Source organism: Ascaphus truei, chromosome 14 (genome assembly GCF_040206685.1).
Source record: "Ascaphus truei isolate aAscTru1 chromosome 14, aAscTru1.hap1, whole genome shotgun sequence".
Taxonomy (NCBI): Eukaryota; Metazoa; Chordata; class Amphibia; order Anura; family Ascaphidae; genus Ascaphus; species Ascaphus truei.
The window spans coordinates 39,750,741-39,766,439 of record NC_134496.1 but is presented as its reverse complement, the minus strand read 5'-3'; the positions used below and the strand labels follow the sequence as shown (position 1 = coordinate 39,766,439).

General features: G+C 43.6%; 1 protein-coding gene across 3 annotated transcripts in view; it reads right to left on the bottom strand.

The window, feature by feature from the left end:
- The window catches only part of RSRC1 (arginine and serine rich coiled-coil 1), a 210,406-nt gene that overhangs the window by 2,141 nt on the left and 192,566 nt on the right, over positions 1–15,699 (bottom strand). For all 3 annotated transcript variants that reach the window (XM_075570558.1, XM_075570560.1, XM_075570559.1), the window contains exon 8: positions 4,573–4,679. In XM_075570558.1, the coding sequence (XP_075426673.1) occupies positions 4,573–4,679 (107 nt within the window). The remainder of the gene's footprint in view (positions 1–4,572; positions 4,680–15,699) is intronic.

The window sequence follows — 15,699 nt, the reverse complement described above, 5'->3', positions numbered from 1 at the left end:
GCCCCATTGGCACAAAATACAATTTCAATGTTGCCACTAGACATTTAGCGTGAGTACATGAGAAACATCATGGAGGCAGCAATAATAAACACAACACACAGACCAGGTATAGTGCAAGACACGTCTTTCTACTGTCACTTAAACAGCAAAATAAATAAAAGGAAAGTACTACATTGAAAAGAAGGCTATTAAGCATATTTTTTTATGGATTTTTTTTTTAATTACGATGAACACCTCCTTCAAAAACGTGTATTATCGTTGGAAGCACAACCTCAATCTCTATCACAATGGGTGTCATTCCATGGACTAATCCATAGCAGGATCTGCCCATTATGGATTATGTGTCCAATAAAACGTTAGACTTGAGGGTGAAGCCATCGAAACATATTTATGTGAAATATGATGGGCTGAGTATATATTTCAATTGAAATGAATCATTTCATTTAAAAGCAGCAGTTCAAGACGCCACCAGAAAACAAAACACAGCCTAGTCAAGTATGTCTGGAGAGCTCCAAGATGCATTTTATCATGCTTCCAATACCCTATAATACCCTTCCAAGATAAGAGGGGTGTGTGGTTATTGCTGTTGGGGTGGGTTATATGGCAACAGGACTGAGCGTATGGGTATAAAAGCTGGCATCCCAAAAAGCAAGCCAGTGCATATCTCCTTTGCACTGAAGACTTTTAAAGATCTAAGATGTTTCCTCTATGTTCCAATGTTCCTTCTTCAGGATTAATAAGGTTTTGGTTGGGTAAAAGTGACAAACACGCCACCATGCAAAAAAACAGTCAAAGCAAAAAACCCTTAACAGTATACCCATATCTCACATAGGCTTCACAAACCTGTCACAGTCTCTCTGATATAAAGCACTCTGGATATTTGTATTCATATCCTTATCTGACATCAAAAAAATGTATGGTGGCTAATAAAAATGGTGGATTCCACGTTTAAATAGATAAGAAGTGTTGAGTGACACACTGAGCTCATTTGCATGTCATTACCCAGAATCCCTAGCTGCAGTGGAAGCATTGTTTGCCAAGAGATAACAGGGAAAGACAGGGTTACAGTAATGGCAGAGACATGGCCACACACCACAAGTGGTATCATTATCTGGAAACCTATACCCATAAAACCATACAGCGATGGAAAAATAACAACATGCTCTCCTGAAGATGCACACAGTACTTCTCATATACATTCTGTGTCATTGTATGTATCAGGTGTGTATCATTGTATGTATCAGTCCGGTCTGTAAATGTTTTAGGAAATTGGCGTGACTGAGAAAAAATTGGTCAACAGCTACTTGGCCTTTGTAAGGCAAAAATGTGTCATTCCAACTCTCCTACGCAAATAATGTCAAACTTATCAATATTCACAAATATTTGCCAACATATTCAAAAATTGGGGGGGTGGGGGGTAAAAGTTGTTCTTTTAGTAAGATAATGACATTTGGTATTCTTGTTATTCGCTGATGTGAATGAATCTTTTGCGCATCTCTCATCCAACACACATTACGTTTCGTACACATTGTATTCCTTCCCTTCATGTATAGAGTATAATCAGCTTCTATTGTAATGTGTCTGCACAGGGGAGACATATGGTTCTACAAACTTTAATAGTAAATGAGTGAACCAGTACACCTTTCTAGCAAACAGGTTGTTCTCTTCAGGACACAGTTAAATGGAGGTAGGTGGCACCTCCCCCCAGAGCTCACCCCTCCCCACCTTTTTAAGTTTGGGAGGTTCTGGCTATTTGCTGAATGGACAGGACTCACTGTAGTTGCTTCCCCTCATACAGAGGTAAAAGGAAGGGTTCACAGTTTTAGTGTTCGGACCTGCATTTTTGGTTATACCTTGACGTTTGGTATGCAGGCTTACGACGCTTTGGCCAAAGGGTTTAACTAAATAACCAATTAATTACTATTGTTATTGGAGTATTTAAACTTTATACTTATTACCATATATGTTTCGTCAATTTGATGTAGCATTGGGCACCCCTGTCTTTTGTTGTTCTCTTTAGGCAAAGCAAATGCTTCAGTGTCCTTAACCCCGGCTATGTATACAGCTTTAAAAAAAAAAAAAAAAAAAAAGAATGAAGCCATTTTTAAGCGGTGGTATTAAATATAACACCATGTAAAGCATATTAAATGACTTCAAGTACAACCAAGCTGAACATGGATTATCCCCATAAATCAGTTTCAAATGGTTGCTGCCCTTTTTACACAGGGCACCGGAGCCAGAAATGTGAATAAAGACCTCGTAGAGCAGTTTGTGCTAAATAAATTCCAGCTTGACCTTCACGGCTGTCATAGTGCATGATTCTCTGTGAAGTATGTTGGGCAAGGAAAACCTTTCCTCATAAACTGTCTCCGCGCTCGACATACACGGCCGCCTGCGAGAGCTGACAAACTCATTTCATGGTCGTTCAGCGCCCCCACCCCTGTGTCAATTACTTTGGAGATGATGGGTTCTTGAGAATATAGTTTAGCTTCTATGCTTTGCAAATAGCTGTAATAAATATCCGATGCATGCGTAACCCCTTCACGGCTGTTCTGTACAACAGGCCCACTGAAACGTTTCAGGCACCTATGGCATTGAAGAGGTTAAGTAGCAAACCATGTGAAATCTTATATTAAAAAAAAAAAAAATCAGTTCTGTAGTAGTAGATAATAGAATAATGGTAGGGTAGTAGATAATACAAACTGTTTTTATATTTTTTTTTAATTCAACTCTTAAAGCTGCAGTTCAGTCTTTTTTTTATTTTTTATTTTTATTTATTTTTTTACTTCAATAGTTTCATGTGGGCAATCTCTAATTACCTAAAGAACTGTATAGCTGCAGGTCAATTCGTTCTCCATGTATTGATCGGCGAAATTTGGTGACATAATTAGTGAAGGGATCTGTTTATATTCTGCTTCAGTCCGTCAGTGGAAGCTCATGAATATTCATGAGCACTCCTGCACTGACATGTGCTAGAGGGAGGGCAGGGCTGACAAAGGGGTGTGCCAGAGCTTGTGACAGGACATGAAGGGGCAGTGCCGTAGCAAATGGTTGTTAAAGTAGAATACAAGAAAATTGGTCTTTCAAAGCTGTTTTTTTTTAAAAACAGAAAATGCTAAAAGTATTTTTTTCTTACTACAGAACTGATTTATTAAAAAAAAACACACATGCAGGATATTGACTGAACTGCAGCTTTAATGCCATTTTTAATGAGTTTGAAAACATCCTTTGATTTCAATAGCCGGGTTTAGCCCACCTCCCAAGCAGTGCGAGATCTTTGCAACACTTTCCTGTTTGAGATCATTTGTTGCCAATGTTTCAAGCAGTTTGAGCAGCAAACTGTAACAATGGACAATGTTACCGTAGTCATATAAGGATACATTGTTCCTGCCGAGTTACACTGACTGAAAGATTGATTGAAACTGAAACCTTCTGGGGGGGAGGGGGGGGAGAGGGAGGCTCCAAATCTGAACTCGAATTTAGTCGAACAGTTCCCTGAGGCGCTAGAATGAAAAAAACAAAGTTTTCACAAACATTTTGGGGCAACCTGAAGCTATGGCCCAAACACACCCACACCCCACCTGTGCTCTTCCTTTGGATCCTATTAGACAGCATGCCAAGTTTGGAGGCTCTAGGATTAAGTGTGTGGATTTGTATAGCCGGACAAACACACTTTCTGAATTCAAGTATAGATAGATATGTACGTCTTACTCCTTTGGTTCGAGGAAAAATAAACTACACAGAACACTTGGTAAGCCGCAGGTACAGGTCTATTAGAATGTCAATTCTTAAAGGAGTCTTTTTCAGTGATATTAATGGAGTCACGGTAGATCATTTGAAATTATTAGAAAAAGCCTTTTGTCTAAAATTAGTCAAATTTCAGCACAAAGTTCCCAATTCCAGATTTACTCAAGGTTTTAATTGACCACGGCAGAGGGCTTTACTGAACATAGAATGTTTTCGCATTAAATTCTACGGAGTAGTACCCCTCAATTTAGCAAATGACTTCATATTCTCGGACAACTTGCATGGGTACCAACTTCCCAATGATGTCTGCAGCAAAAGCGCCCACTCTACCATAGACACTGACCCCACAGAGGCTGCGGCCAGAGCTGGAAACAGCAAAAGTCCAAGATAACTGATCAGAGACCAGAGTAATTTCAGTGAGCAGAGTAGAATGATCAATATGTGAAAAGTATGCAGCATATTATATTTAAGGCAAAGTTTGGGGGTCCCAGGGTGTGACCATCAAGGATAACTGTCATAGTTTGACACTCCACTGTACTCAAATCCATCTATTTGGGTTGCTAGAAAGAGGACGACAGTGGAATAAGAATGGCCAGGCAAAGAGTGCCAATGTTAAGCCATCGTCTTGTAGACACGCCTCCCCAAGTTCCAAATATATATATATTTTATAAATTAATTTGTTAAATACTTTACCTACAAAGCAAATAGCCAAAATAATTCCTTTATACTTGTGTCATTTTTCGGGTGGAATATGCAAAAGTAAAGAATTATTTCCAAACCTGATCCCAAGGGACACAAACATGCTAAGAGACGGTATAAACTTACGGTCTTGGTTTCCCGGCTTGATCGGAAAGCTTGGGGAGCGAAGGCGTCACTTTCAATAGCTTCAATTTCTTTCACCCGTTTAACTTGTTCTACCAGCAAGAATTGGTCTGCAACAGAGAGTACAATGCCATTGCAATTTAGTACAAGTGTATGATCAATGCCACGTTCCTGGGTAAAAGGCTCTTTTAGTTCTTATGAAATATGAAGCAGAGGAAACACTGGATCCCAAATGCAATGATTTATTTTGGTGCACAAACTTTCATATTGAATTAAAATCACAGGCAGGTTACACTAGAATGGCAACGTGTGTGTTGAAAGCGTGATTTTATGCAAATCCTTTACAGTTCAAGTTAGAGTTGCGAGGTGTCCATTATTTAACCGGACTGTCCTGTATTTGCACACTGTGTCCAGTAAAAAATGAGAGGTAACACAGAACATGTGTATGTGTCCGGTATTAGCGCTCTGGGCGTGTATGTGTATACCGGTATTACCTCTCTGGGCGTGTATGTGTATACCGGTATTACCTCTCTGGGCGAATATATGTATACCGGTATTACCTCTCTGGGCGTGTATGTGTATACCGGTATTACCTCTCTGGGCGTGTATGTGTATACCGGTATTACCTCTCTGGGCGTGTATGTGTATACCGGTATTACCTCTCTGGGCGTGTATGTGTATAACGGTATGACCTCTCTGGACATAGTGACCTGACCGGCTTGGGGGGCCGTGGGATTTCCCCGAGCAGGGGGAGAGCAAGGCTGTTGCTAGAGGGCTGGGCAGCTTCCTCCATCCCGATTGGCTGCTGCTGGGTAATGCAGCCAATCAGGAGGTGTCAAGAGCTTGGGGGTGGGGTCAAGGAGAGGAGGAAACAGTATGGAGCGGAGAGTTGTGTGTTTCTCGAGCGCGTCGCACCCTTCACCATTGTGTCCAGCATTTTTGGAGAAGCCGCCCTAAATCTAGTATTTAAACAAGTATTAGGCAACATATATGTTATATTTAAAAACAGTTTACCAGGATTCACCGAACTCTACATTATCATTGATATATTGGGGGAAACCGCGCCACTTGGTCGACAAGTTAAATGTTATGTTTGAATGTAAAAAAAGCTATGAAACATCATGAGTATAATCAGTGGTCGAGAAATCACCAACAAATCTACTCGCCACCTAGTACCACACGTGTGCTGCTTGGGCCAATAGGATCTCGCCACGATGTTAAATCCACTCGCCCGGGGCGTGCAAATGTGTAGGTTTGTCGAACACTGAGTATAATAACCTGAGCATTGATCTAGAAATAACACTGAGATTAAACAAGGATCCCATATAATGCATTTTACTCTTTATTTTGGGCTTGCAGCCATGAGAGATTGTAAAATGCTGGTTAAACAGGTTTTCTTACATTTGAGGCATTAGTAAAGCGGGTTGTACAACCAGATGGTAAAACAGGAACTAGACTTATAGAAAGAGGCGGAATTAGACACATCCAATTAACATAATAGCATTCGTTTATCTAATACTACAGAACTAACTTATTTAAAAGAAAAACCATAAGATTTCATGATTTGCTGCTTTAAAACAGACCTATCAAGCTTGTTGAGAACAGTTAAGAGAAAGCCAAACAGCAGAAACTTTCTCCTCCTATCTACCTTATGGAAGAATTAAAAGCCATTTGTCAAAACGCTGAACGGACTGATTCTTGGGCCTAATTCGTCTCTGAGCACATAATTCATCATTAACCATTAATCTGATTTGTATTCAGCATTTATCAGAGGTAAACAGATAGCAACTGACAGCCTGAATAAAATTACATCAGGGAGGGGGGTGGGATAAATGGCTGAATGTTTTAAGAGTCCTGTCAATGACATTACCATGGTAGAAATAGTCTGTAAGGAAGCGAAATCCATTAGCCTCTGATATTTTTTGACAAACACATTATTGGTAGATAAGATGACTTCCATATGTTGTTTGTCAGATGTCAGTAGAAAGGATATATATTTCATAGTAAAATCAAAAATAATGGACTGAGAAAGCTAAGAAGCTGCAGTCCGCAGGAATCAATACTCACTTTGTAAAAGTCCTTTCTGAAAAATGAAAATGAAGAACAAGACATTGTAATGCCTCCTGATGCCTTGTACACAAATCAGACTAATTCGTGCATGCTAAATATGTAAAGCAGCTGTCCCACTTGTTTTCTAGAAACAGTAGGTCCTCCCGCCCTGGTGTGAAAAATCAGAACTAATCATTGTATCTTTGGAATTACTGTAGCTGCAAACTAAAGTGAAGTACCATGCTGAAGGAGCGGCTCAGTGAGTAATTACACGGACTCTGATAACAATGACGCAGAGTTTGAAGCACGGCAGTCACTTTATCTCCCTGTGCCTCAGGCACCAGCAACATAGATTGTAAGCTCACCTGGGCAGTGACAGTCTCTAAAACACCTGTGCTATGCAATATACTGCAATTGTGATGTGCTGAGTCCCATTGGGAGAAAAGCACTATATGAAATAAAGTTATTATTAAGTATATTATATATTGTTGTAATTATCATAGTGTTTGACTACATTGATGATTACTTTTACTGTACTCAAATATAACTTGCTCAGTGGAACTGCAGCTTTAAATATGTAACACTAAGGGTACCGGCATTCATGTATCAAGGAGCTCCCTGTTACTCATGACAAAATTATTTATTTAAAACACATACAATATCTGACTCTTTACTGCATGCATTAAACATTCCGCAGTTCCATACATTCCAGAAGCTGCTTAGTCACTACACTATAATATTATACTATAATAGGTACTGTATGTGGTCACCGCTAGGAATAGGGAGGCTGCCACTTAGAGGCTATGCTTTCCTTTTTCCTCTCGATTACCTTTATTGAAAACTAATTACCTACGCTGCTGATCGATTGGCTCTCCGGTGATCGATCAGCAAAGATCCTGCTTCCCAGGGTTCACTAAATGGCTGCCTTTCAGTTTCAAGCAATCCTTCAGTCAGTGTAACTCAGCAGCTACAATGTATTCTGATATTAATAAGGTAACATTATCTTTTGTTACAGTTTGCAGCTCAGACTGCTGGGAATATTGGTAACAAATGATCACAAACAGGAAAGTGTCACAGAGATTTGTACTGCTGGGGAGGGAAGTAAAAACCTGCTATAGAAATCAAAGGGTCCTCACTTTATTAAAACTCATTCAAAATGGCATTAAGAGTTTAAATTTTTTTTTTTTTAAAACAATACAAATGCCAATCAGCAGTCGGATGTATGAGGTAGGAGAGTGAAACGGAGGAAGCTTCACCTTGCGGGGGAGCGGGAGAGAGGGAGAGGCACAAGGAGAGACAGAGGCACAGAGAGAGAGAGAGAGAGAGCACTTTTTTCTTTCAAGCCACTACTGAAATTAGGGGGTCGCCTTATATTCAGGAGCGCCCTATAAATTGGGCAAATATGGTACTAAGTGTCTGGGGGTAAAAATGGAGCTCTCCCTACAGACATACACAGGGGAAAAGATACTAAAATGATACGAGTTAACTCCCAGGTTTCTGGGGGGATTGCCGCTTTCCTTTTCTTCTAACCTATACTTGGGTATCCCTATAAAATAACATTACGGCAGTAGGGCATATTAGTAAAATACACTTCTATATCAGGGGTGGCCAAACTCATTCCTCAAGAGCCACCAAAAGGCCAGGTTTTAAAGCAGCAATTCTGCTTTCCTGTATTTTTTTATTTGTTTTACAGTTATAGGATTGAACCAGGGGATCTCCGGGGATGAACTGTGTTAATTTCAGCCTCGAGGACCCCCCTGCTTCCCGAGATACTTACTTCGGTAGGAGGTGGACCTATTGGAAATGGTGGATTTAAAGCTCTGGCATCATGCTGGCCAATAGGAAGCTGTGATGTCATCCCTTGCAGCTTCCTATTGGCTCACGTGACCAAGACCGCTAGCCTGTGGAGCGTATACCAGTATCACCTACAGAGGTACGTATCTTGGGAAGCAGGGGGTCCCTGGTTAATGTGGTTCAACGCCAGAGCCCCCCTGCTTCAATCCTATTATTATATGCTCTGTGCTGCTTTTCCTGCTTCAGCACTGGTGGTTCAATAAGTGGCTTAATCATGTTGATTGAGCCGCTGGTGCTGAAGCCGAGAAATCCTTAAAACCTGACCTGCTGGTACTCTTGAGGACAGGCGTTTGGCCACCCCTGTTCTAGATGATATATTGTCTTTAACATTACATTGTGACATTTTAATAACCCCACGGAGCACTTGAACTAATAACATAGGGAAAGGAAGAATAGCAGAGTCAGGAAAACGAAGATATCCAGCAATATCCATTTGTTTTTGTGGAATCCCTGCCCCCTTTTCACCCAACATCCGAGGTCCTTGGAACCTTGTACAGGTGGTCCTAAATGATCCGCCGGAATGTCCCGCAAACCGCCGCCGGACTGCGAATCCAATGTTAATCCGCAGCGGTGAGCGTCAGTTCTGACATCGGATAATGCTTTCGGCGCAATGCATTATGGCGCATCGGATAATCCATTCCATTAACAATGGACCGACAGATAGCGAGGACCACCTGTACTTGAAACGGTTTCAAACCCTTTGGTGTTAGGCTGCAAAGGAGGGGAACTTTAAAAGAAAATGCAAAGAATACTCAGCTGCATTAGGCTGGCACACAAAGGATATTTAGTGACCAATCTTGGGAGAACGCCTACAGCGTTTAACGGAAGACTAAATACACCTTGCAAGATGACAGCACAGCACTATGATTACATTATCTAATTAGAGGCTCTGTGTTTCTTTTGCATTTGCAGTTAAAGGACAAATGCCTTTACCCAATCTCCACTGAAAGGTAAATGAGGTAATACAGTGTTGTGCAAGGTAAGCTTTTTGTCTGATTAGCACCTGCAGTAATGTATATTTCCTCTGCACATTTTAGCCATAAAGCAGGCATTCTACTTTCTGACCACTGGGTGGTACTGTTTTGCAATATAAAAGGTATGACCCACTCAAAAGGTTTACTAGCCTTGGGCAAGTCAAATGAGCAATTCAAGCATCTCCTACATGTGTATTTTTTTTAAAATCAGTTTTGTAGGATTAGATAATACTACTTTTATTTTTTTAATTCAACTCAATGCCATTTTTAATGAGTTTTAATATACTGATAATCCTTTGATCTCCATAGCAGGTTTTAAACACGTTCCCAGCAGTGCAAGATCTTTGTAACACTTTTCTGTTTGTGATCATTTGTTGCCAATGTTCCCAGCAGTTTGAGTTGCAAATTGTAACAATAGATGGTTACGTTGGTAATAAAAGAATAAATTGTAGCTGCTGAGCAACACCGACTGAAGTATTGATTTGAAACGGAAAGGCAGCCATTTAGTGAACCCGGGGGAGGATTTGGGTGATTGACCACAGGAGAATGAATCAATCAGCAGCTTAGGTAATTCGTTTTCAATAAAGGTAATCAAAGGCTGCATATATTAAAACAAAAAAAAGATTTATTTAATTTTGTTTTATTGAAGTTGCTTCGTTTGCCTCTTTAAATGAAGGCATAAGACTGGCGTTTAATACCATTTCCCACCGCCTGTGTAAAGTATTACATTGAAAAATATACTGCATTCTTTGCAAGTTCTGCTACCTTTTCTTGGAACAATGTATAATATAAATAATAATAATAATACATGAAAGTTACTGTACAAAATGTAATGAAATCTGTAGTAGAGATCAATTCAGTTTGAAATGCCTTGTGCAGTATGCAAAGAATAGTTATTATAAGTAATGATACAGACGGAGCAAATGTAATTGCACCCATTGATAAGGCAGAATAGCATATTCCAAAGGAGACAAGGTCATTATAAAAAGCATTGCTAATCTCTGTGATTTAAGAAGCGTCCTAAAGTAAGAGAGAGACTAGCCAAACCAGGAGGGGCATCAAAAGAGGGAATTGACATTTTTTTTACACCGTTTAAAGCTGTGAGAAAATAATCAATTTGGACAAACAGATATTCTTGTTGAAGCCTTTTTTTTTTTTAAATGTTAATACGGTCTACAGTAATCTTCCTTTTTATTTCTTATGCTGCAGAGGTATCTGCATGTATTTTACATGACTTCCATTTCCTATGCATTATTTTGGAGGCATGCACCTGAAATCGATCCTTTCAACCCAACGCTGACGGCAAATCCCTTTACAGCGGAGATTTAAGTTAATCATTATCTGCCAGGTTCCGAAATACAAACGAGCGCAAACACATGGAGAGGCGGACGCTCTGAATATGGGGACCGGATCGTTGGGAATATAGACAGATAGCTACAGGGAAAAGAGAAACTTGTGGTTACGGGAAAGTTTCAATGATGAAGCTGTTCAATGTTCTCCGTGTTAATGGAACCAATTAGAGTTCTAACAAATTAACAGAACAGGACGCAGACTTTTCTGCTGCTGTTAGCTGTCCATTTTAATTTGGACTGTGCATGGCCACTAATTAACATTCCATAGATGGAACAGTTGAATGTTTCCAAGGGACCAGCCGATGAATGCTGTCTGCATGCTATCTCCAAACACCCCTTAACCACACACAACCAGCCTGTTAGGAGAGCTAATGCAGGCATGGCAGAACACACCACATTTGTCACTGTGGCTAATATCAGAGATACGCTGCTCTTTTTTTTCTTAGCACACAAAAGATATGTAATTCAATGCTCAATTTACCCTTGTCTCGCAGGAGATTCCCCCCCCCCCCCTGCTAATTGATAGAAATTAAGCCATTAATCAAGCCACTAGCCATCATTCAACCGAGGGAAGATGAATACAAACTTTCATAACAACCACCTTCCCCATTTTAGTGTTCATTAGCATTAATTTTTAATGCAATTATGCTATTCTTTTACGCTGAGCTCATAAATTACTGCTCTTTTGTTGCTGGCTGGCCTTGTAAAAACCAAAGTAGTACTCTGTGCTGTGATCTTAAAGGCAATTACTGGGCCTTCTATCTCCTATTCCTGTATCCCCAATAACCTCTACTTACTGAGTAAGTAAACGTGCATGCGTGGCTAAATATGTGCGCATGCACTCACTTAATCATTAAGCAGGCATAAAACATATCAGCTATCATATTCAAAGATGCTGGCTACGATAGTGGATTGTTTTACTTCTACATGTTAATTGTAGGTGTGAATGTTACACATTCACAGTACCCTGGCTGCCTGTAAACTTTAATACTGGCATGGTAGGCTCGTATATGTATCCTTTATTCCTATGTCATGTGTAATTAAGTGGATTGACTATTAAAATCACGGTTAGGGGGGAGTAGAGGGGTGGGGGGGAGTAGAGGGGTGGGGGGGAGTAGAGGGGTGGGGGGGGGGGGAGTAGAGGGGTGGGGGGGGGGGTAGAGGGGTGGGGGGGGAGTAGAGGGGTGGGGGGGGGGAGTAGAGGGGTGGGGGGGGGAGTAGAGGGGTGGGGGGGGGGAGTAGAGGGGTGGGGGGGAGTAGAGGGGTGGGGGGGAGAAGAGGGGTGGGGGGGAGTAGAGGGGTGGGGGGGAGTAGAGGGGTGGGGGGGAGTAGAGGGGTGGGGGGGAGTAGAGGGGTGGGGGGGAGTAGAGGGGTGGGGGGGAGTAGAGGGGTGGGGGGGAGTAGAGGGAGTGGGGTGGGGAGTAGAGGGAGTGGGGTGGGGAGTAGAGAAGTTGGAGAGGGTGGGGAGTAGAGGGGTGGAAGTAGAAGGGTGGGAGTAGAGGGGGTGGGAGTAGAGGGGGTGGCGGTGGGGAGTAGAGGGAGTGGGGGTGGGGAGTAGAGGGGGTGGGGGTGGGGAGTAGAGGGGGTGGGGAGTAGAGGGGGTGGGGAGTAGAGGGGGTGGGGAGTAGAGGGGGTGGGGAGTAGAGGGGGTGGGGAGTAGAGGGGGTGGGGGTGGGGAGTAGAGGGGGTGGGGGTGGGGAGTAGAGGGGGTGGGGAGTAGAGGGGGTGGGGAATAGAGTGGGTGGGGTTGGGGAGGAGAGGGGTTGGGGAGTAGAGGGTTTGGGGAGTAGAGGGGGTGGGGAGTAGAGGGGGTGGGGAGTAGAGGGGGTGGGGAGTAGAGGGGGTGGGAGTAGAGGGGATGGGAGTAGAGGGGGTGGGGAGTGGTGGGGGTGGGGAGTAGAGTGGGTGGGGGTGGGGACTAGAGGGGGTGGGGAATAGAGTGGGTGGGGTTGGGGAGTAGAGGGGGTGGGGAAGAGGGGTTGGGGAGTAGAGGGGTTGGGGAGTAGAGGGGTTGGTGAGTAGAGGGGTTGGGGAGTAGAGGGGGTGGGGAGTAGAGGGGGTGGGAGTGATAAGGTGGGAGAAGAGGGGGGAAGGAAAGTGAGGGGGGGAAGGAAAGTGAGTGGGAGGGGAAGGAAAGTGAGGGGGAGGGGAAGGAAAGTGAGGGGGAGGGGAAGGAAAGTGAGGGGGAGGGGAAGGAAAGTGAGTGGGAGGGGAAGGAAAGTGAGGGGGAGGGGAAGGTAAAGTGAGGGTGAGGGGAAGGAAAGTGAGGGGGAGGGGAAGGAAAGTGGTGGGGGAGGGGAAGGAAAGTGGTGGGGAGTAGGAGGGGTAGTGGAGTAGAGAGGGAGGGGGAGTAGAGAGGGAGGGGGAGTAGAGAGGGTGGGAGAGGGAGGGGGAGTAGAGAGGGTGGGGGAGAAAAGAGAGGGTGGGAGAGGGAGGGGGAGTAGAGAGGGAGGGGGAGTAGAGAGGGAGGGGGAGTAGAGAGGGAGGGGGAGTAGAGAGGGTGGGGGAGTAGAGAGGGTGGGAGAGGGTGGGGGAGTAGAGAGGGTGGGAGAGGGAGGGGGAGTAGAGAGGGTGGGAGAGGGAGGGGGAGTAGAGGGTGGGAGAGGGAGGGGGAGAAGAGAGGGTGGAAGAGGGAGGGTCAGTAGAGAGGGTGGGAGAGGGAGGGGGAGTAGAGAGGGTGGGAGAGGGAGGGGGAGTAGAGAGGGTGGGAGAGGGAGGGGGAGTAGAGAGGGTGGGAGAGGGAGGGGGAGTAGAGAGGGTGGGAAAGGGAGGGGGAGTAGAGAGGGTGGGAAAGGGAGGAGTAGAGAGGGTGGGAGAGGAGGGAGAGGAGGGAGAGTAGAGAGGGTGGGAGAGGAGGGAGAGTAGAGAGGGTGGGAGAGGAGGGAGAGTAGAGAGGGTGGGAGAGTAGAGGGTGGGAGAGGAGGGAGAGTAGAGAGGGTGGGAAAGGAGGGGGAGCAGAGAGGAAGTAGAGGGCGTGTGAGGAGCAGAGGGGGTGTGAGGGAAGGAGGGGTGTGAAGGGGGAGGGAGGAGTGGGTGTGATGGGAAGGGTACGAGAGGAGATTCACAAAGCACCAGTAACAGTTATTGGTGCTTGATTAGAGTTAATCGCCATTAATGACAATGCCGACACAGACTTTTCAAGTCCTGGCACCAACTCCTTGTGACCTTGGTCAACTTGCTGTGATTTGTCAGAGCTACATAAGAAAAATATATTATCTGAGTTTTGTAAATAACCCCCCCCCCCCTCCCAAGTTAACGGTCTAACACAGGGATAGCAATGTCTGACCCTGTAGGGGCAGCCAATAGATACACAAGTTCTGCCCTCTATCGATAGTGGATTATTGAATAATAAATGGTTGTTGAATGTGCTGCGGTTCCTACAGCTTAATGCAATAAAACAGCATCACTATTAATACCCCGTCACTAAATGGCAATTCTCCACTCTAGACTTATAAAATCAGAACTTTCTTTGTTGATTCATCTCATGTATATATAATGGTAACAATCAACATACTATTGTGACTTATGGACCTTATCGGTATATGCAAAAATAAGCTTTCCTTTGGCATTGGGAGAGGGAGCGGCTCAGTGAGTAAAGACACTGACTGGCACAGAGTCTGAAGCAGGGGAACCTGGTGACCATGGGCAAGTCACTTTATCTCCCTGTGCCTCAGGCACCAAAAACATAGATTGTAAGCTCTACGGGGCAGGGACTGTGCCTGCAAAATGTCTCTGTAAAACTAGCAGTGCTATACAAGAACAAACTATTATTATTAAATGCAATACCCCCATATAATATACAAATATACTTACTTTTGTACTAGACGCAGAAGTTAAGCACCAATGTCACTTAACTAGCTGAACTAAATAATATTGAAATGCCAGTCATGTTTAACCGGTCCATGAATAGATTTTAATATTTTATTAAAATGGAAAATGGCAGAGTTTTATATTTTAGTTTTAATGCAATTATGCGAGCATTTTCCGCTAAGCTCATATATAAATGTATTATTACCATATATAGGTTATTCATTTTAGCATAAAATACCTCTCTCTCTCGCTATATATATACACACATACATACAGTATATATACATACAGATATATACGCACACACAGTATATACAGTATATATATATATATATGGCTAAGGATGTCTGCAACTCATTATGATGTCACTAGTATGATGTCACGTGCCATATATATAGCCTACCAGGTACAACACCCAGTGGCTGACTTGCCACTTGGTTCTGATTTTAAATCACATTCTAAAGGCAATCACTATGAGGTTAGAGGCCACATCGAATGTCAAACAACTTTTGTGGTCTATTTGCTTTGCTGTCCCTGTGGGATGCAATACATTGGGAGGACCATACGTCCTCTCAATGTTAGATTTCTTGAACACAGGAGGAATGTGGTCAAGGGGCTTGTCACACAGTGTGTCGAGACATTTTGGCACACACCATAACAAGGACCCTGTCATGGGATTTGAGCATATTCCCCCCTCCACTTGGGGGGGGGGGGGGAGATAGGTTCAAAGCCTTGTGTCATATGGAATAAATGTTGGGCCGCGGCCATAGTAAGAGCTACAAAAGGCAGGAAGGCAATGCGCATGGCCACAAAGATCGATGCGCGGCGAGACAATTTTTTTTATTTGGCCGCGCGATGGCCGGCTCACATGCACGGTTAAGCCAATGAGGGCGAACCGCACACATGACGTCACGGGCACACCCTCGCCACGCCCAACCCTGCAGGCCACGGATCGCTTGCTTCTACTATGTCCGAGGCTTAAGGATCCATGAATTCTCTACGTCCATGCATCAGCAACGATCTTTGACATTTTCGATAGATTTTCATTGCGGAAGAGCTCTCCTGGTGCCAAACCGTGCAGCCTTCCAAGG